General features: G+C 33.8%; 1 protein-coding gene across 1 annotated transcript in view; it reads left to right on the top strand.

The window, feature by feature from the left end:
* The first annotated feature begins 5317 nt into the window (after window positions 1-5317).
* Window positions 5318-21508, top strand: part of Hel25E (ATP-dependent RNA helicase 25E) — a 105333-nt gene continuing 89142 nt past the window's right edge. Inside the window, exons 1-2 of the mRNA XM_090397149.1 lie at window positions 5318-5434; window positions 16916-17118. Of these exons, the coding sequence (XP_090253275.1) occupies window positions 16920-17118 (199 nt within the window). The 5' untranslated portion in view covers window positions 5318-5434; window positions 16916-16919. The remainder of the gene's footprint in view (window positions 5435-16915; window positions 17119-21508) is intronic.

The raw sequence follows: 21508 nt of genomic DNA, 5'->3' as shown, positions 1-21508 counted from the left end.
GTCGGCAGTTCATCTCCACTGGCATCCAATTAGAGATAGCTGGCAGAAGGCTATTACTAATTAAGTGGCACGCAGTGAAGGGAGACGGGTCAACAAGTGCCGCCATCTCGTGGTCCCTAACCCTAATACAATACTGTATATTTAATGTCTGAAATAATGTGGGTTCTACTGTCGATTTTCTTGAGTTTACAGAACGAAAAATTCGAGTTTACAGAACGAAAAATCCGAGTTTCGGGGAAAAAAAAACCCTCTGCCCATGCCAGAAATCGACTAACTCGGGAAATGGTCGAAAGAAGGATTAGAAAAATATCCTCTAGTCGACGAATAGATTCGAAACACAGTTTTCCTACGTGCGGGCAAGCACCGTGATGTGTAAACACCACATCCACTGAGCTACACAGGTTATGGGGCTGATGATAATAATAATAATAATCATAATAATAATTATTATTATTATTATTATTATTATTATTTTTTTTTTTTTTTTTTTTTTTTTTTATAGTTTATTATCTCTCAAATAATTACATGAATATACTAACATTTAGGCAACAATGCATCTTTTTCGTGCAAAATGGTTCAGTAAGAATTATAATTACTCTTAATATCATTATCATTTGCAGAATTTTTCATTGACACAAGATTAAAAAGTGTGTATTATTACCATTAATAATAATCATAGTAATCGTGTTTATTATTAATGACTCACAGTTAAACAATATTACTTATGTTGCAGATTACATAATAATTTTTTTAAATAAAAAAAAAAATCACCTCACGCCTTTTTATTCCCGTATACGGGGAGTAGGCGAGGCCATTTAGCCCTATCTAACTTTTGGAGACTGAGTGGGCAGTTCAATCTCCACTGATACCAATCAGAGATAGATGGCCCAAGGCTATCACTAATTAAGCGGTACTCAGTGAAGAGAGACGGCTCAAATGTGCCGCCATCTCGTGGTCCCTATCCCTAACACAATATATTTAATGTCTGAAATAATGTGGGTTCTACGGTCGATTTTCTTGAGTTTACAGGACGAAAAACCCGAGTTTCCGGGAGGAAACTCGGGTTTTTTCGTCCTGTAAACCTTAGGAAGAGGTTTGCCCGTGCCAGAGATCGACTAACTCGGGAACCGGTCGAAAAAAGGCTTAGAAAAATTTCCTCTAGTCGCCGACTAGACTCGAAACCAAGTCTTCCTTCGTGCGGCCAAGCGCCATGGTTGGCAAACGCCACATCCACTGAGCTACACAGGCTCTTGATTGTAAATTAAATGTATAATTTTAAACTTAAATATATAACTGAAGTATTACTATCACATTTTCTGTTTACTACTAGAATTTATTACAGAATGTTAAGTGAATAATGGTAGATAAATACTGCTGCTGGGATGTAACTCAAGTTCACCCTCGAAGCTTTGTAATTAGCTTATCTGAAGGTGATACTGGTTATATATACATATATTTGTTATTGATTTGGTTGCTGTGTTGGAAGTAGGCAGATCCTTGGGAGGTCAAATGAATGATCTGAAAGGTCGGATCAAAGTGAAATTGCCGATATATCCTGTGTTATTGCATCTGTCTTGATGGTTCACGTTCTTTTTTTATTGTGGGCTTCTTTTTGAACTATTTAGGAGGCTTTTTTCTTCACAGTGGCAGCCTTTCTATGTCTTCTGTGCTTTTAATTTGTATCGGCTTTGAAGTTTGTGACTTCCTTATGAATATCTTGGCATCTCTGGTCCACAAAAATTGGTAATTTTTTTCCATTTTTGCTTTTCTTGTTTGGTACAACAGATTCTGGTTGAATGGTGTTAAATATTCGGATAGGAAGATTGTTGTATCGTCTTGCTGTGCGTTCAAGTCCTTGGCAACTGGTTTGTTCAGCCTGCTGGCTTTTATGAGATTGTCTCTTGTGAACTTGCTCTTAAGACGAATTATGACTGGTGCAGGTCGTGGGAAGCCTTGGCTTTTGCTCTTCCTAGGAATCCGATTTACGGTCTGAGTGTCGTTAAGCTGTAGGGGGATATCAATTACATGGCCTAATTTTAAAACCACGTCTCTGAGGTTTTCTGTAGGTGCAGTTTCAGGAAGACCGTTTATGACAACATCTTTTTTATGTTGTTGCTGATTTAAACGTTCGTATTGTAGTTTTAGAGAATGAAGTTCTTGACGGAGTTCGGATGTCTCTTTCATCAAATTGTGTTGCCTGTCTTTTAGTGCGTTAATGCTCATTTTAATGTCTTTTACCATTTGCAACACTTATATAACTGCTAAATTATTATGTTTTACCAAATCTTCATATTCGCTAGATTTTTTTGTTATTTGTTCGTTCTGTTTCTTAAAGAGTTCTTGCACAAGATCTACTAAGCTGGCTTTTATAGTCAATAGACCGTTTTCTATTAGTGTACTTAAAGAGTTTAAGTTATAGGACTCACCTGCGATTTTTTGTCTGTTCAGTTCGTCATCTGATTTTGCCTCCGGTATAATCGGCTGCATCGTAGATGGCTGCCTTACGTGCGTTTCTTTGTTCCTCATGCAGATTACACACTTCCATTCCTCACGTGTTACATCGGGTTCATATTTATGTTGCCCGGTTGTGTCTGAAAAGCTGGCAAATTTTAAGTGTAGAATCCTACTGCATTTCGTACAAGTTATATTATTTCCGTTGGACGATAACTCCTCCAGGCATTTGATACACTTCATGACTCACCTTTCTTCACTTAGGTAGTGAGGCGTGATTATAAAGATGGCGACGTCCTTTGTTCTTCGCTGGTGGTTGACCACGGTCCTCTCTGTTCCCTTTTCAACACTTCAAAATTTGGTTTCTTCTTAGCCAATCTCGTTGAATTTTATATCACTGTCTTCGGCGTGATAAGTAGGGTTACTTGGGAGTACTTTCAACTTAAAACAGGAGTTGGAACCATTTTAAAACTATATAAAAATGAAGCAGCGATATCACCGTGCGACCGTTCGTATGCCTACACAGCGCCCTCGTATAATAATAATAATAATAATAATAATAATAATAATAATAATAATAATAATAATAATAATAATAATAATAATAATAATAATAATAATAATAATAATAATCAGCACAGTGGTAAAAAACACTGACCAGGCATGCAGTCAGGAATACATATCCATACTTGAAGTAGAAAAAGCCATCAAAGGCTTGAAATGTGGAAAGGCAGCAGGAATAGATGATATTCGAGCAGAAATGATGAAGTATGGTGGTATAAGAGTCTTACAGTGGCTGCACTGCATAGTTCAGAAAGCCTGGACAGAGGGACGAATTCCCGATGATTGGAGTAGAGCTCTCATAGCATCCATATATAAAAAGGGAAATAAAACTGAATGTGAGAATTACAGAGGTATTTCCCTACTGAGTGTTCCTGGCAAGATCTATGCAAGTATACTTGAGAAACGGTTGAGAAGAATTGTGGAAAAAAAGCTTGGTGAAGAACAAGCTGGATTCAGGCCAAATAGAGGCTGTCATGATCAGATCTTCACTTTATGACAAATAGTCGAAAAAGCATGGGAATATAACAAAGATCTGTATTTAAGTTTTGTCGATTTGGAAAAGGCATATGACAAGTTGTTAAGAGAGAAGCTATTCAATACGCTACAGTTATATGGTGTCAATGGGGCATTATATCAAGCAATACTTAGTCTTTATTTGAGTTGTAAGTCAGTAGTTTGAATTGAAGGATGTAGAGGAAGGTGGTTTAATGTTAAATCTGGTGTGAGACAAGGATGTACATTATCCCCGCTCTTATTCATTATCTATATGGATCACATTATGAAGGAAAGTGGTATTAAACATGATATCAAAATTGGAGATGTTAATGTCAGCTCTTTTCTTTATGCGGATGATGTTATACTTCTAAATAAATCTGCTTCAAGTCTGCAAGATTCTCTGACTAAATTGAATAGCTGTTGTAATAGATATGGTATGAAGGTCAGCAATAAAAAGACAAAGACAATGAAAATAGGCAGAATCATTGAAAATGTCAACTGTGTTGTGAATAGAGAACCACCTCTGGAACAAGTAAAACATTTCAGCTGCTTGGGCACGATTCTTACTGAAGATGGTAAATTAAATATAGAAATAGACAACAGAATCAGCAAAGCTGGTATGGTGGGAAGTCAATTGAATAAATTCATATGGAAGAAGAGAGAAATTAGTCAGAACACTAAATTAGCTGTATACAAGACAGTGTTCAAACCAATTTTTACTTATGGATCTGAGAGCTGGGTTAGAAGTAAAACACTTGACCAAAGACTAGAGACCGCAGATATGAGAGTCCTGAGAAAGATTATAGGCGTGAACAGATGGCATCAATGGCAATATCATATTAAAAACGAGGATATTAGGAAAGAACTTGACATTGTCAGCATCCAGGAATGCGTTAGCAGAGCTAATCTCAGGTGGTATGGTCATTTAAACAGAATGGGCGAAGAAAGATTAGCGAAGCAAGTGTTCTCTGCCAGGTTGGCCGCAAAACGACCCAGAGGAAGACCAAGATATAGGTGGATTGATACTGTACAATGTGCCTTAGACGATCGAAATATAAGATCTGATAATGTTGGTGTCTTGATAAGTAACAGACTGATTTGGTGGAAAATTGTAGATAGGAAGTTAGTAATGATGTAATTTTTCCATGTAGTACTATCATATCCTGTACAGCCCTTGAGGGTAAATGCAGGAATTTGATGATGATGATGATGATGATAATAATAATAATAATAATATTTTATATCCTCTTTTGTCTTCTAAGATAGGTTTTGATGAGTTCTGGATGAAAACCCAAGTTTCTTTCTGGAAAAAGAAGAAAACATGTCTTCTTGTCTATGCAAAACTGTGCAATCCTCTGAAAAAGAGGACTGGAAAAATTCTTCTAATCAGTGACTTCAATCGAAGTTCTGTAGATTTAAGGTAATGTAGGTTACCAAGTCCTCCTCTACTCAAGACTTTTATTTGTATATCTCGTTAATTTTGAGTAGATGTGGCATATTAGATATTAATATTTTCTAAACTTTCTAATTTCTTTGACTTTTCTTAAAAATGAGTAGCATTATGATGTAAGATGAAGACATTCGGATATTAATAATAATTAATTATATATGTATATAACTACTACAATTATTATATCTATATGTTATATCATATGATAACCAATATAACTTAAAGACAGTATACAGTATATTATATCTACAGTATATATTATTCTCTAAACTTTATGATATGATAACCACTATAACTTAAAGACTGTATGTATTATGTTTAGTGCGCCCTCTATTAGGTTCACTTTCGGATAGAACTGCGTAACCGATCTGTTCACGCATTGCGTTTTTATTCATTTACCTGTATTTCTGTTAAGTGTGCGCCATTTTTCTGTGTTAGGAATTATATTTGAAGCTAAGCTAAAAGAAATTCCAAGTAAGGGTTTTATTTATTGCGATAAGTGTAATTCTTTAGTAATGCATGGAAATATGAAAATATATGTGTTTTTGTACATTACTGAGAGAAATGTTTTGGTTGTAAAGAATTTGTTATGATTCTCTGCTGTATTGAATCCTTAAGTGCTTTATGTTGTTTCAGTTAGGAACAAGATTGTAGTTTTAAAAAGCACGACCGGTATAAACCAAGTTAAATTATATAATAGTAGACAGATTTTTGATAGAGCATCATCTTAGTAAACTGTATTAACAAACAGTTTGTTAGTGTTCCTGTGTACCCGCTCCACAGTTCCGGTATGTGTGTATAAATGAAATATTTCAAAGTTGTATGTGGAGTTAACCTCAAGTTCGGATACTTATAATAGTGTGGATGCATCGATGTAATTATTTAACGTAATGGGTGTTATGTAATTTTTTTAAAATGATCTGAAACACTTAATACCTTAGTCCATTCTTATAGAGAATTGTCATGGTGATTACTGGTTAACTTATTTTAAAGAAAAACGAGCCACCATTTTGTATAGATAACTTGTGTATTTTATGCGTTTGCAAATGGAAATGTTTATAATATTTTTTTCTTTCGAGAATTGTTTTCTCTCTCCCCCCCCCCCCCCCTCTCGTTGCAGTGGGATCATACAGTAAAGCTAGATTTTTAGTATAATTCTTAACTTTTTGGATGTTACATCTTTGTAATTAAGCAATGCGTATGTTTTGCACAAAAGTTTAAAAAACTGAGTATTGAGGAAAGCGAAATTCTTACTTTCACTTATACTTGATGCATCGAAATCTAAGAATATTGTTTTCAATCTCGATATTCTTGCTTAAGAATGCAAAATTTTATTGAAATACAAAGGTATAATGTGTCATTGTTTTGTTTTCATCCGCAGTCTTGTTTTCTCGTTCGTTGACTAACGTTAGCTTAGTTTTTGTTATGTCAGGTTAAGTTTGCTTTATAATAGGTTAAGCTCGATTTTGTATAGTTAATTCTTTGGATAGTTGGTTTATCTAGAATCGCTCTTAGTCCATAGTTCACCCAATAATTAGTAGTTAGTTTAATGAACTATCATTTTCCTCAGACGAATTTTGAGTTTTTACCTTTATTATTGTTATTACAAAAACACACATATATATATATATATAATTAATTATAATAAAATGTTAAAATAAAATTAAGATTACCACCTAAATGGCTACAAGTAACAAGAACAGAAAGAAAAATTGAAACATTTGTTTATAAAACTAGACTGTTGAATGACACAAATGTACAATGGCTATATGAACAAAGAATTAACCAATATCTAGATAAAATAAAACAAAATGTAGAAATAGAATGCTTAATATAAAAATGATACTAAATGCACGAGCAAATGAAAGCTTAGGAAAGACCAAAAAATTCAATAAAAGAAAAAAACTGAAGATCTGGGATGATACAATCAAAGAAATACTTACAAAGAAAAAAGAAGCCTATCACAAATGGTTAAGCAGTAAAAGATTAGAAGATGAAATAGAATATAAAAGAATAAGAGCCATAGCTAAAAGAGAAGTCAGAAAAAGACATACAGAATCATGGAATAAATTTGTTTCTAATTTAGAACATGATTTATATAAAATAAGACCCGATGTATATGAGATTCTGAAACACCTGAATGCAGATACCAAAAAAAACATAAAATTAAACACTGAATTGAAATTAGAAGAATTTCTAAATTACTACACAGAATTGTGGACAGACAAATATTTTAAAAAAGACAACTGGCAAACAATTAATGAAAATGAAAAGGAAATAACTGAAGAAGAATTAGAAATTAGCCTGAAAGAAACAAGAAACGGAAAATCACCTGGAGAAGATAAGCTAGGTTCAGAACTATATAAATACGCAAGAACAAGATTCAAAGAAAGACTCTTATTATTTTTAAATAAAATTTACTCAACTGGTATCCCCCCAATAGAATGGAAAAAAGCAATTGTGATTCCTATCTTTAAGAAAGGTAATAGAGATGACCCTAAAAACTATAGAGGTATCAGTGTACTAAATTCCTGTTACAAAATATATAGCAGAATCTTAAATAACAAACTGATGAAATATTCCGAAAACTTTATTCTAGAGGTACAGAATGGATTTAGAAAAGGACGATCATGTATAGACCCAGCCTTTTGCCTAAAATTAATAATAGAGAAAAGAATATAATTTAGAAACACATATTGCATTTATTGACTTTGAAAAAGCATTTGACAAAGTTAAAAGAAGCATATTATTTAACATATTAAAAGAAAGACAAATACTAAATAATATCCTAAAAGCTATCACAAGTATCTATGAAAATAATCAAATTCAAATAAGATTAAATCACGAGCTATCATATACAAGAGAGATAAACCAAGGGGTCCAACAGGGATGTCCCCTCTCAGCAACTCTTTTTAATATCTACTTAAATGAAATAATAATAAAATGGAGTAAAAATTTACATCAAGGAATTAAACTTTCACCTACAGTTAACTTAAACACACTCCTCTTTGCAGACGACCAAATAATAATTACAAATTCTGAAGATAACTTACAGAAAGCTATTTTAGATCTACATAAGATAGCCAAAGATTATAGTATGACAATATCAACAGAAAAATAAAAAACTATGGCCTTTAAAGGACAAGATCCAGCAAGAACTAAAATAGTAATAGATAACAAGATCTTAGAACAGGTGAATTCATTTAACTACCTAGGATGTATGATCGCATATGAAAATAAAAAAAAAATATAAATGTAAAATTTGCAAAATATTTAAAAAATAACAGGTGTAATTAACTCTATATTTAAACCAAACCTTGTTCAAAAACAAACCAGGCTAAAAGTATGCAATACATTAGCCTTGCCGGTCTTAATGTATGGAAGCGAAATCTGGACAATAAAACAAAAAGACAAACAAAGATTAACAACAGCAGAAATGAAGTTTATGAGAAAAACTGCAAAGTGTACCCTATTTGATCACAAAAGAAACGAAGATATTATGAAAGAATTAGTACAAGAACCAGTAATAGAAAAAATTAAAAAATATAAACATAAGTGGATGGAACACGTTCAAAGAATGAAAACAGAAAGATTACCAAAACAAGCCTTAACGTACAAGCCATTAGGAAAAAGAAAACCAGGACGTCCTCTTAAACGATTCAACGATGACTTCTAAAGCCGGAACAGGCCATGTTAGGCCTAAATCCTTGATACGTATGATGATGATGATAATTAATTATATATATATATGAATGTGTATATATATATATATATATATATATATATATAACTATTATAATTATTATATCTATATGTTATATTATATGATAACCATTATAACTTGACAGCTTGAATAGTAGGTTGCCTTTGGGGGGGGGGGGAAATTCCAGGTCATAATTATGTTTTGTAGTCATGTAATTGATTCCCACCAGATGGTTATTAATACAACCATATTCTGAAGATTTGGTAATAATAAGATAGTGCTTTGGAATTCTTCTAGGGTTTATTTCTTTGCACGAAACTTCAGTGTATTGCATAATCATTGCTAATTCTGCACAGCACCCATGAAAATGTCTGTAGAATACGCAGTACAGAAATTGAGCATATGAGACACTGGTTGAAGAGTATGTGAGAGAGGAGTCATCAAGTGGAAAGGAGGAAAATTTGGAAGTGCACTGGGCCCCTACGAGATCCTGGAAAAACTTTCTCCAGTAAATTTTAGAATTCGAGATGTAAAAAACCCTGAAAAGGTCATTATAGTACATTTGGATAGAATAAAGCTGTATAACAAAAGAAATGACAGGCTAGGGTGACTCTTTAAACTCGTTGTTAGAAAAAGGACCTCCAGCCATCAAGAATGGAAGAAGGCAGGGACACACTATGACGATCAAGGGAGAATGGATAACTTCATATCCGAGGAGGATGCTGCCCAATATCACAGGTTCGTGAACCAGGAGGGTGACAACAATAATGAAAATAAACGCTACAAGACCCCAAGGGAAAGCAGTACAGAGGCTGATGATACGAGGAGCAAGCCGCACTTTCAGGCACGTTATCAAGAAACACTAAAGAATTTAGAGAGAGGCAGTAATAAAAATTACCACCCAGGTAACGGGAGAAATAGAATAAGGAGATCAGGGTATCGTAAAGGGGTAAATGCCTGAGGGATAATATCAAACAAGAGTCACAGCACCAGTCGCATGAAGAAGAGCCTACAGCTCAGGCTGACGACGTTTCCTTCTCAAAATTAAAGGGCAAATCTTAGTATTGTCCGACCCAGAGAAAGCATGAGATACGATACAGAAATAGATTAGAGGGAAAATTTTTCATGAAGGGGCTGGCCTTTGTAAAAATCCGATGGAGCTTAAATATATCAAAGTGCTTTATATCGATTTTTTACATAGGTCAAGTCTCGTGAGAGCTGTAAATAACCTTGTTTGTTTCTATCTATATTTTGCAAAATATCAATGTAGTTAACCCTGTGTGAAGTGATTGTATTTACTGTTTTAACGTAAATAAGCTTGTGAGTTAAAGAAGTCAATTAGTAAATAGGTTATAATTTATGCTAAAGATTTTATAAATGGATAGAGAAAGCAATATCCCTATTGTTTAATTCATGTATAATTTGTAAATAAATGTGTTTTAATTATTTGTTAAAAGAGTGCTGCCTGATCTTTTATTTTACAACTGCACTGTTGTAAAATAAATGTGTTAATATTATATATACTGGCCGAGTATATTTAACTTACTTATTTTACCCGCTTTGGTTCGAATATTTTATGAATGGTGCAGTAAAAGAGATTCAGGCAAAATACAACTTTAGATTAACAAAAACAAATATTTAATTTTATAATCACAAATTATACACTCAAGATTAAATCACCAATTAAGTTATTAGAAACACTTCAGCCTTTCCTATAATACTGTCATACAAACTCTGACAATGGTAAATTTGTCATCTCTGATACAGTCTTCTCACAGTTCCTTAAATTCCAAAATACAATAAAATCGCAGTAACACCGCTTTACAAGCAAACACTTTTAAATTTTCACTTCAGTTAATCTTCGTGATAGTTACTGATAACATAAGGAAATTCTAGGATGAAACTCACACACTTCTCTGTACAGAAATATTAAGGTTGGAATAATCTTACCGATAATCTTTTATCTTCATCTACTTATACGCAAACACTTTTTATAACCGTAAACACTTTTAACAATAAGCAGCACTCATTAAAATAAATCTTCTAAGCATTAACTGAATTAATTCACGGGCACAATACATATAATCAGACGTTCTTGTATGAAGCACTACTGATTACTACTGAGCACAATAATTTTTAACTTGGGGTTTTATATGCACAGTTGTTCATTCCTCCGGCATTCAATTAATTCTTTAGGCACTATAATTCTAAACACAATCAATTTTACGGTCTCTACTATCCTCTAGTAACTTCGTGTTTTACTTCAGGATTCTGTGTGTCCTTGACAGGTCGGCCCTGAAATTAAATCTCAACTCAAGTAATCGCTAGTCTATCCGTAATCACTTAGCTATCTTCCATGGCCTTATTTGTTATTTCGAAACTTATAAGCTAACCGCTTCTCGACTAGTAGACTTTATGTAGCTGCTTGAGTGACTTGCCGACTCGCTATTATCGCACTGTGATTTTCGAATGCCAAATGCTCTGATTCCAGCCTAATACCAATCCCTCTCTAATAAATCTCTGATGCTTCCTCTTTTCCAGCGTTCCTCGCTTTTTATATCCCTTTTTTCCCGCCTAAATTCTTCTCGTGATCTCTTTAGCTAATTCCTTTTTAGTAAACTTTCAGCTTCCTCCCCACATTCTGTTCCAAAAACGTGCTCGTTCACTTACATACGTTTCCATGACAACCAAACAAAATATAATAAAATCGAGGTATTGCATAACGCTAAACTTCTACAACCAGGAACAAAATAAGAATATTTAGATTTCAATTAATGCACAGTTAATTTATCAGATACAAATTCCTATAATATTGACATAACAATAAATAAAATAACTTATTAATATTTAATACAGTCTTTTCATTATTAATACATATATATTTGATTAAATAATTAAATATTAGACAAAATTAAGGTAGTTATATGAATATTAAATTTTAAAATAAGTTATATACATTAAATAATATTTACAAATGTAGCCATTGTGATTGAAGATCATGTTGGATTCTGAACCAAATAATAATTACTCTAATCTCTACATAATCAGAATCCAACAACAGCTTATAATGAAGCCTGCAGTACCTGAAATATAGGAAACTTGACGTGCTGGTACTGTTATGCCTTCTGGTCCCTCATAAAAGCTGTTGGGTACAATTCTGTTCATCTGTGTTTCCACCTCTCTCTCTCTCTCTCTCTCACACACAGGTGGTAGTATTGCAACATCACCTAAAGCTGACATCAGTCTTTGAATCCAGCTCCTGTGCAAATGATCTTTACATGGAACATTGCATTTCACACATCTTGTGCCCTTCTGCCCAAAAAGACACCAGAAGAACCTTAAAACAGCCTGAGTACCAAAAAGACCTCTAGTCCTGATGGGCGTAATCCACCAGTTGTGGTCAAGACATGCTTCTGAGCTAATACATATAACTTTTTGCTGTTACATTTGACATTTCTGAGGAATTTGATAGGGTTAAGCATTATGGTCTTCTCTTTATAATAATTAAATTGCCTATTTTCTCTTTGGTTCACTTCATGTAATGGTGGAAAGTATTCTCTCTTGAGATTTTTAGACTAATGCTGATGTTCCTCGCGGCTTGCTTATTCCATTCCACTCATCCTCTTTTTCATATACATAAACAATCTCTCTCTCTCTCTCTCTCACACCTCAAACCCCATCGACAGTTTTGATTATGATAGCATTCTTCACTCTCCTAATCATATGACAGATCTTGCAGTGCTCAAACATTTCAAGCTTCAAGATCATAAACAGTAAGTGCCATACTGATCTTTGCACTATCCTTTAAGTCACCTTAAAGGTGACTAGTCATTATCACTCCACTATCCTTTAGTGGAGTGATAATGACTAGTCACCTTTAGTTCCAAAACAGCTTTAGTTCTTTTCCCTTTTTCATAAAACTCAACAGTTAAGACCATGTGTCTTGTTTGGACTGACTGACTCCTAATCTTTACTGCATAATCACATCTCTTCTATAACATCCTCAGTTTTCTAAAACCTTGGTATCATTTCTTGCTTAAGACATTACATATCATCTATCTAGCTGCTTACTGGAAATCCTAGATCAGCCCATCTTGGAATACTCACGTTTGGAGTGATAGTAATTCAGATGAACTGTTTCTTCTGCTTCTATTGCCTCTCAGCCATCAGCATTCATTAAAGTTATTCTTCCACACTTCTTTATGTGATAGTATAAAATTAATGATATGCATATAATGCTGTTGACACTTGCTGTAACAAACCTGAAGGACTACAGGTTTGGTTTGGTATAGTCAGGCCTTGAAAAATTTTGGCAAATATCCAGCTATCAGATCCCTCCCCCTTAATATTATTAGGCAACATCTCCATAAAGTCCAAGGGTACTCTGCAGTACTCATCCTGCCTTCTGTGCCGTTTAACCTTTTCACTGCTGAGAAAACAAGCCAAATAAACTCTCCTCGCTGACCTATTTTAAAATTATATAATTTAAATTAAAAAAAAAAAACATGCACAAATTTGAGCTATTTGTTTCAAAACAGGGTGCGCATAGTGCAACACAAATCATATGCATATATCTGCACTTTATTTCAAAATAGGTACATAATATATGATATCTTTATAGAAATCAAAGATAGAAACTAAAACCTATATGGAAATAAAATGTAATAGTAGTTTTCACTATAGTGTCTAATACATTGACAATGGAGTACAATTAAAATGCAATTGCAAATATCAGAAGCATTTTAAAACGCACCACTATAAGTGTAAGTAAAACAAAAAATGATCAACAAATTACTAATTAAAAAAAAATACGGAATAGTGAGCCCGGTATATTAGTGGTGCTGTGTGCAGCCAACATTTGCATGTTTATCAGGAGAGAGAGTTTAGTGCAATGCTTCCCGCTGTAGGCCCTGGCCCCCTTGGGGGACGTTAGTGTTGTTGAAGGGACTGTGTAATGATGAAAACAAATTTAGAATGTTTTAAGACTAAGTAGATATCTTTTATCTTAAAAGAAACTTATTTAATTTTTATTATTTATTATTTCTTTTTTGTTATTTTTTTATATTTTAATGGAAAAATTCACACATTGGTGTTGGTTCACAAATTTTGCTCCCTGCATATTTCGGCGCTTAATGAATATTAGTAAATATTATGCTTATTCATATAAGTTTCATTTCAAAGGTATTGATAAGAAGCACAAAAAAAGCTTACAAACCGAAAATCTTGCACTCATTTAAAACAGCCAAGTTTTTTTTCACTTTAAATTAATGCTTCATTGCTAGTGTACACAGGTACAGTGATGCATGGGAAAGAAATAAGCTTGGTGTGTATGTTTTGTATTGAATATAAATACAATAAATATAATAATAATATGTCTGTATTATGATTTTTTTTTTTTTTTTTTTCGATGGGAGGCCATGAAATCTTTTAATTTTTCCAAAGGGGGCCTTGACATCCATAAGTTTGAGAAGCACTGGTCTAGTGTATGGGTTAACATGCAGTAGGGAGATTATGAGAACTGTATAGCTATAATAGCACTTCCCAAAGTGCAGCATCTTATTATTTCAACATGCTGAAAATGCTATAGATCAGTAGGATATGTGTGTATGGGAACTGTTAACCATTATAACAGTACAAATACAGAAAATGTCATGTGTACTGACTGATTACTTGGAGGTGAGAGCCTATTGTTTTTCTATGGGACACTTCCTAACACCACAACTTATACAGCAGGGGGGGGGGTGATGATAAAATCAAAGGCACTTCTCTGCTGGTATGTGAACAACAGCTACAGAGATATCCTCTTCACAGATGAGAAGATTTGTATTTCTGTGAGAGAGGAGTTAAAACCACTTACAAAGTGTATCAAGACTGCTGGAAACTGTGGTACATCCCTGAAGAACACCTTGTTTCACCATAGGCAATGGACCCTCCAACAGGACTCAGCCCCCTCTACCTAATGTGAGGACCGCATATCCCCATCTTTTTGGACTTCAGATTGTGGTCGGAGCGTGAGGGTAGCCCGATGAACTGGAAAGAAGAATTGTGGAAATCAACAAATTGTGGTGTTCATAAGATCATGCCCACATTGAGGTACCCAACAATATTATAGCATCTAGAACACCTTCAGGTGTTAACAATATGTTTGCAAGTTAATGTATAGTTGTCTCTTTTGTGATGTATATTTTTGTATTTCTCTGCATGTTATATACACCTGATGAAGTATTCTAAGAAGATAAAACTAGTTGTGCATTCAAATAATAGTTTTTTTTTTTTTTTTTTTTTTATTTTGGTATCTCACAGCTTCCAGCCATTAAATTTCTTTAATTATATCATATAGCCAAGTAAATCTGTTGCATCAAATATATAGTATTACCACCACCATGTTAAACTAGCGAATGTGAAAAAACATGTTTTTCACATTAAATGAATGTTCTGTTAATTATAATCGATGGTCATACCTTACTCAATAAATTGAGTGCTTAAGTGGTAATAATGGGCAGTAGTAAATTCCAAAACTTGAAGGCATTGATTTTTTTTTAATCAAGAATGAAACTTTTTTTTTTTTTTTTTTTTTTTTGGTCTCTTGAAAAGTAGCCAAATCCAGATTCCTTTGTTTATCATGGTGGCAATGATACAAACACATGTGCACACACATACAAGTATAATAAGATGATAATTAGGAATTTGCAAGATATATATATATTGTGGTCACATTTCCAGACACTCTCAGTTTATGAGCTTTAGTTAATGTTATGACTAATTTTTATCTTTTATAACTACCAGTGTTGAAGTAGAAATGTTAACTACTTACATTAGTGTATTAATCAGTTGAGACATGGAGGGAAAAAAAATTGTACATTTTATTGTTACATGAGCATAAACAGGTAACTGAGGAAACATGAAATATCTTTTTCCAGTTATTAGTTTCTTGTGAAATGGTGGGCAAGTGAAAAACAATTTAAATGCATTTAGGATGAATATAAAGAAATTATGTGGTCTAGGAAGATTAAAAAGAAAAAAACCTGTAATACTTTCTCAACCTTCCATATCCACTGTGAAATAAGCTAGTTTCTGCTTTCTTTATATAGATGCATGTATAATACAGTACTACTGTATTAATGAAACTGGAATAAAGAATCAGTGGAACAAATCACCCTAAAGTCCTGAGGACAAGAGATAGATGGATTGGAAGAGAAGCAAGTTTGCCATGTTTTAAACTGGACTGAAAAGGGATGTTGGGCAGCTGCCACTCATTTTGCAACAGGACCAGCAGAAAGTGGAGGAAGGGGAATGATTTGATGCCAGTTCAGCAGAGCTGTGTCCATGGAAGTACTTGTAGAAAAGATAGTTGAAATATTGGGTATGTGGTTGAGGTAAGTCAGTGTTTCAGCTGGTTGGCTGAAAAGTTGTGTCTTGATTGGAAGAGAATGGCTAGTTTTTTAGAGGCTGAGGAAGCTTCAGATGTGATGTTTATGCCAGAAGAGGCTGGCAATAAGTGTCAGTCTATGCAGGAGGAGAAAGAAAGAGAGAGATCAGATCAGATCTTACTGGGGTAAAAATGAGTAAGCCTGTTCCAGAGAACATTTGAAGATATGAAAAGAAAAACTGAAATCATAATAGTTGCTAGAGTACTTATAAGGTGTAAATTAGAAATGCAAGGAAATTGAACAAATTAGTGAGATAAAATATTCAGGAATAGAACTGTAGTAGTATGGCATCGCAAAAAAATATGTACAATAACGAGTAATAAAGCCAGTAGGATACTGGGTATCTTAACAGCCTCATCTGGAGGAATAAGAATATTCAAAGGAGTTGTCAGAAATACTATTATCTAACTAGTACTAACATATGCAGCAGAAACTACAAAAACCAAATTAATGAAAACATTAAGAAACAAATTGAAGGTGTAATGGTATTAAGGAAAATGGAAATAGGAGGGAAAAGGTAAAATATAGCAAGTAAATGATTAGATTCAAAAACAAAAAGGAAAAAAAAAACAGAAAGAACGTGGAATAACAGATGAGCAAAGAAAGTAAAGAATTAGTGAAAGAGAAGCATATGGAGAAGACGGTAGGGTGTCTTGAAAACAGCAGTAACTGTCAAAAACATTCTATTGCTTAGTTTTTTAGTTTGCCTTCTCTAATGTTGAAATGATTACTCAGCCCTTTATATAATGTTAGAAGTGGCACTGTATTATCCAGAATCATTGTAGTGAATGATTAAAATTTTATTGCAATTTTTCTTTTTAGCATCATGGGAGACAATGAAAATGAGCTTCTAGATTATGAAGAAGAAGATGAGCAAGATCAGACTACTACAGAGACTGCTACAGAAACTAAAAAGCCTGCTGGTGGATATGTATCTATTCACAGTTCTGGTTTTCGAGACTTTCTCTTAAAGCCTGAGTTGTTAAGGGCTATAGTTGATTGTGGTTTTGAACATCCTTCAGAAGGTATTTATATTTAAGAACATTTTTATGTAACTAACCAGGCACCTAACATTGACTGTGAGCATTATATAGATCTGATAGAAAAATGCTGTCTGTTAGTATAATACTAATTTATTTTCTAGTTGCCATTTGATAAGTATGTTGTTAGGGAGTGGATTAATTGGTGATTAATCTGCTTCCTAGCAAGTAATATATTTTTCTTTGTATTTTGCATGAATAACATTGTTAGTGGTTCTTTCTCATGCACTTAGTATAAAGGAGAATTTTAATTTTTTGATGAATTAGGACCTATCCTCAAAATCATCAAAGATATTTCAAAGAAGCTATACTCATTTTTCACATGATTGCTGTGCCACACAAGACTGTGTGGCACAGTGATCTCTGTAATGTCAAAAAAATCAATTGAGAATTGTTTTGCATCTTGTTTCTTGCTTTGTAGTTTAATATGTAACCTTGCTAAAAGGTAAAAGGTTACATGTTGAACTACAAAGCAGGAAATTTTGACCAACTGAGGAGTGTGGAAGGTTCTGCCACATGGTGTCAGTTTGTAGGTGGGAATTATATCAGCAGCACATGGAAAACATTTAAAAATACTTATATGCGATATCAGAATGTGTCCCCTAGAGTTTGAAGAATAAATATTGTAGGAGGAAAATAGATGTGCAATCTTGGGAAGCAAGAGATTCTCAAGAAAAAGATGTGAAGGAATACCATGTGCATAAGGATGATGTCAGTTATGAAAATTATAAGGAGCATGCCAGAAGTTAGATATTCTACAAAATTATAAGTAAAGTCTAAAAAGAAACTGACTATGTAAGCTAAAGACAACCCAAAAGTTTGCAAAGCTGCAAGTAAAAGAATTAATTGTGAAGGAATAATTTTGCTAAATGCAGATGGTATGCAGAAGAGATTATCCAGCTATGAGTGTCTGTTTTGCTAAAAGTTATCATCTTGGTGTATGCGGCATTGAGTGCATCAAACAGCATGTGCTTGCTAAGGGAAGATCATGTTTGAGCAACTTGTTCACATTTTATAGTGATGTGTCAGTTGAGTTAGATATGGAGAACTGGATACAGACATAGTTTTCAACTTTGATAAGGATTTTAATAGGATGCAGCATGGAAGACTGTTACATGCACAGTTTGCCTGTTAAGTAATGAGACAACAATTAACTAAGAACTATATTTGGAATTGTCAATTACACAGGTTCAAAATAATCTGTACTAAACACAATGTTTACGTCTGTCTTACAGGTGTTTGAAGGCACAGTGGAAGTCCTGAATGGAAACCTTGAGTCTCTGGGTCACACTATGTTGGATGTCCTCGGTGTTCTTCAAGGCATACTTCATCTTTGGAAAGAAGTCTGTGAGAGCCAAATCTGGCAAATAGGGAGATGGATGTTCGATCATATAGATCGACTTCGAAGCAAGAAACTACTTCACAGGCAGTGCACAGAGTGGGCACATTCATATTTATTTCAATAAATGTTATTTTAAACAAATAACTAATTAACATATTTTCAATGCAAACAAACATTTGAAAATTCGGAAAAAATAATTACTTCTGTATTGTGAGTAAAATGAAAGAACATGAAGTTGTCTGGTTCTGTTGCTGTGTCATGCAACAGAAACCAATTGTTGTTGTGGAACAGTTCTTTCCTGGCACGTCAGATACATGCATACAGATGTTGCATCACTCCTAAATGATACTGACCATTCACTATAGTGCCCTCAGGAGCAAATTCACGGTGGATAATTCCATCAACATAAAAAATAATAATAATAATGACCCTTGTCTTGACATGTGATTTTTGCAACCTGGCTTTCTTCTGCAGGGGAGAAGACATTCCACACTCTGTTGTGGAATGTCTTCTCCACAACAGAGAAGAGGCAGGGGAGAAGACTTCTCCACAACAGAGAAACACCAACTTTCAAAAATATAAACACATATGCTACTTTTATTCAAAGGGCTGTCCTGTAAAAAATCTCATTTCTGGGCGCACTATAAATTAGAGTAGGAATTGGACTATGAAATATTAATGTGGATAAGAGGATGTTGATCAACAGGTATATGGGATGGTGAATCTGCAAGATTAAAGGTGACCGGTGGTGTGCCACAAAGTTCATTCCTTGGTCCATTGTTATTCAATCTTTACATCAATGACATTTGGAAGGATTTGAAGGGCGATACACTTGCTTGCTAATGGTGCAAAAATTGGCATGATAATCAGGATGTGACTAAGATGCAGTTCCTACAGAATGATTATGATAGGATGGAATAATGGACATGTATAAATGGCAGTTCAGTAAATGTAAAGTTTAAACTTAGGTATAATGAGATATCTGTTAAACTTATAAAGCTGAGTGAACTTTATATTGGCTTTATTAGTTGACCAGAGTTTTTTTTTTTAAATATATACAATTGTCTACAAGTTTCACCAGCTGTCTGGCTTCTTCAGGACATGCGTAATGGCAGGAAACTAGCAAACATGAAACTCAATGTTTGCTAGTAAAAAAGAATGAAGTAATGTTATGAAATAAATTAAACTGATGCGTAACATCATAAGCATGGAACATGGTGTATCAGTCATTGTTTTTTGAGCACGTTATATAGTTTTTAGAGAAATGAAATTTCGGTAAGCTGAGTGAACTTATTAGGCTTTTCCAGATGTCTTTCAGAATCATTCCTTGATTTCTGTTTAGATTTTCTTTAGAGCGGAGTAATGGCAGCTTCTTTAAAGTTTCTACATCGAAAATTCTCTTCTATATAGAGCATGGGGCTTTTATCCCAATCGATGGTGTGGTTAGTGATCGAGAAGTGATGGGCTAATCCTGAAGAATCTGTTCTGTTGTGGTTCACGTCTCCTACATGTTCTTTTTTTCGAATTTCCAGGCTTCTCGATGTTTGCCCTAAGTAATTTAATCCACATAAACATACACACCTGCATATTTGAAGAAGGCATTAATGTCCTTTGGTGATCTTAAAATCTGGCATATTGTCTTGACCGATTTAAGAGCAACTCTGACTTTGAAGGACTTAAGGAGTTTTGCAATTTTTGTTGACACTGAGCCTGCATAAGGGATGACGATGTATACTGTGTGACAGAGGGCTGCTGTTGTGGAGGGTTTCTATGAAGAATCTTTTTGATTATGTTTTCTGAGCAACCGTTGTTTACCAGGGTCTGAGATATGAGAGTGAGTTCATCAAGGAGATCTTTTCTTTTTAGATAATGTTGGTCACTCTATTCTTATGCATATGAATTATGCCGAGTTTCTGTGCAATATGGTGAGGTGAAATGAAACATTCCTCAGGATTAGCCCATCACTGACCACACCATCGGTTGGGATAAAAGCTACATGCCCTATATAGAAGAGAATTTTTGATGTAGAAACTTTAAAGAAGCTGCCGTGGTACTCCGCTTTGGAGAAAATCTAAACAGAAATCAAGGAATGATTCTGAAAGACATCTGGAAAAGCCTAATAAGTTTGCTCAGCTTACTGGAATTTCATTTCGCTAAAAACTATATAACGTACTCAAAAAAACAATGACCGATACACCATGACGCCATTCTTTTTTACTAGCAAACGTTGAGTTCCATGTAACGTTACACACATCCTGAAGAAGCCAGACATAACTGCTGGTGAAACTTGTAGACATTTGTATATATTTTTCAAAAAATCTTTGGTCAACTAATAAAGCCAGAATAAAGTTTAATATTTAATAAGTGACCAAATACAGCATAGAGATGAATGAGATATCCAGTTGTCATATCATTATACTTTGGTATAATAATGATAAGTGTTCAAGATCATATAAGATATATATCATTAAAGATCGTATTGTAACTATAGAATAACAGCTATGCCACAGTAAATAACTTTTTTATTATGTAAATATTTCATCTTATGTATCATATGCATCATAAGACATCAGTACAACCACTGTCGGTGCCAGGTTATTTTGCTCCCTAGGCAAAGTTTACAAGTGTATTTCATAAACTAAAATGTTTCTAATTGACATTAAACAAAATAAAATTGCGTTTCAGATTAAATTAAGAGGGTTTTTTTTTTTATTTTTTAATTAATTTGAAAATTCTCTGTTATAATTCATTTACAAAAAAAAAGTTATAAAATACCGAAATTTAATATTTTAAAATATTAATCTTAACTGTATTTTAAATAGCGGTAAGTTCAAATTGTTTAGGTAAGGAACAAAAAAGAACCAAAAGTTAAATAGTGTGATATGTGATGGATAAGGATAAAGAATCGATACCTAAATCATATATCACTGTTTAATTTTGATATTTTAGTAAAGTATGAATAAAGCATAGCTTGAAGTTTTGTGTAGGCTGTTGCCTAGTTTGCCTAAATGGTAGCGCCGGCCCTGAGTACAA

This window comes from Typopeltis vanoorti, chromosome 8, assembly GCF_054136105.1.
Source record: "Typopeltis vanoorti isolate ZY-2024b chromosome 8, IOZ_Tvanoo_1.0, whole genome shotgun sequence".
Taxonomy (NCBI): domain Eukaryota; kingdom Metazoa; phylum Arthropoda; class Arachnida; order Uropygi; family Thelyphonidae; genus Typopeltis; species Typopeltis vanoorti.
Note: the sequence above shows the minus strand (reverse complement) of the source record. Positions and strands in the feature narration are given on the sequence as shown.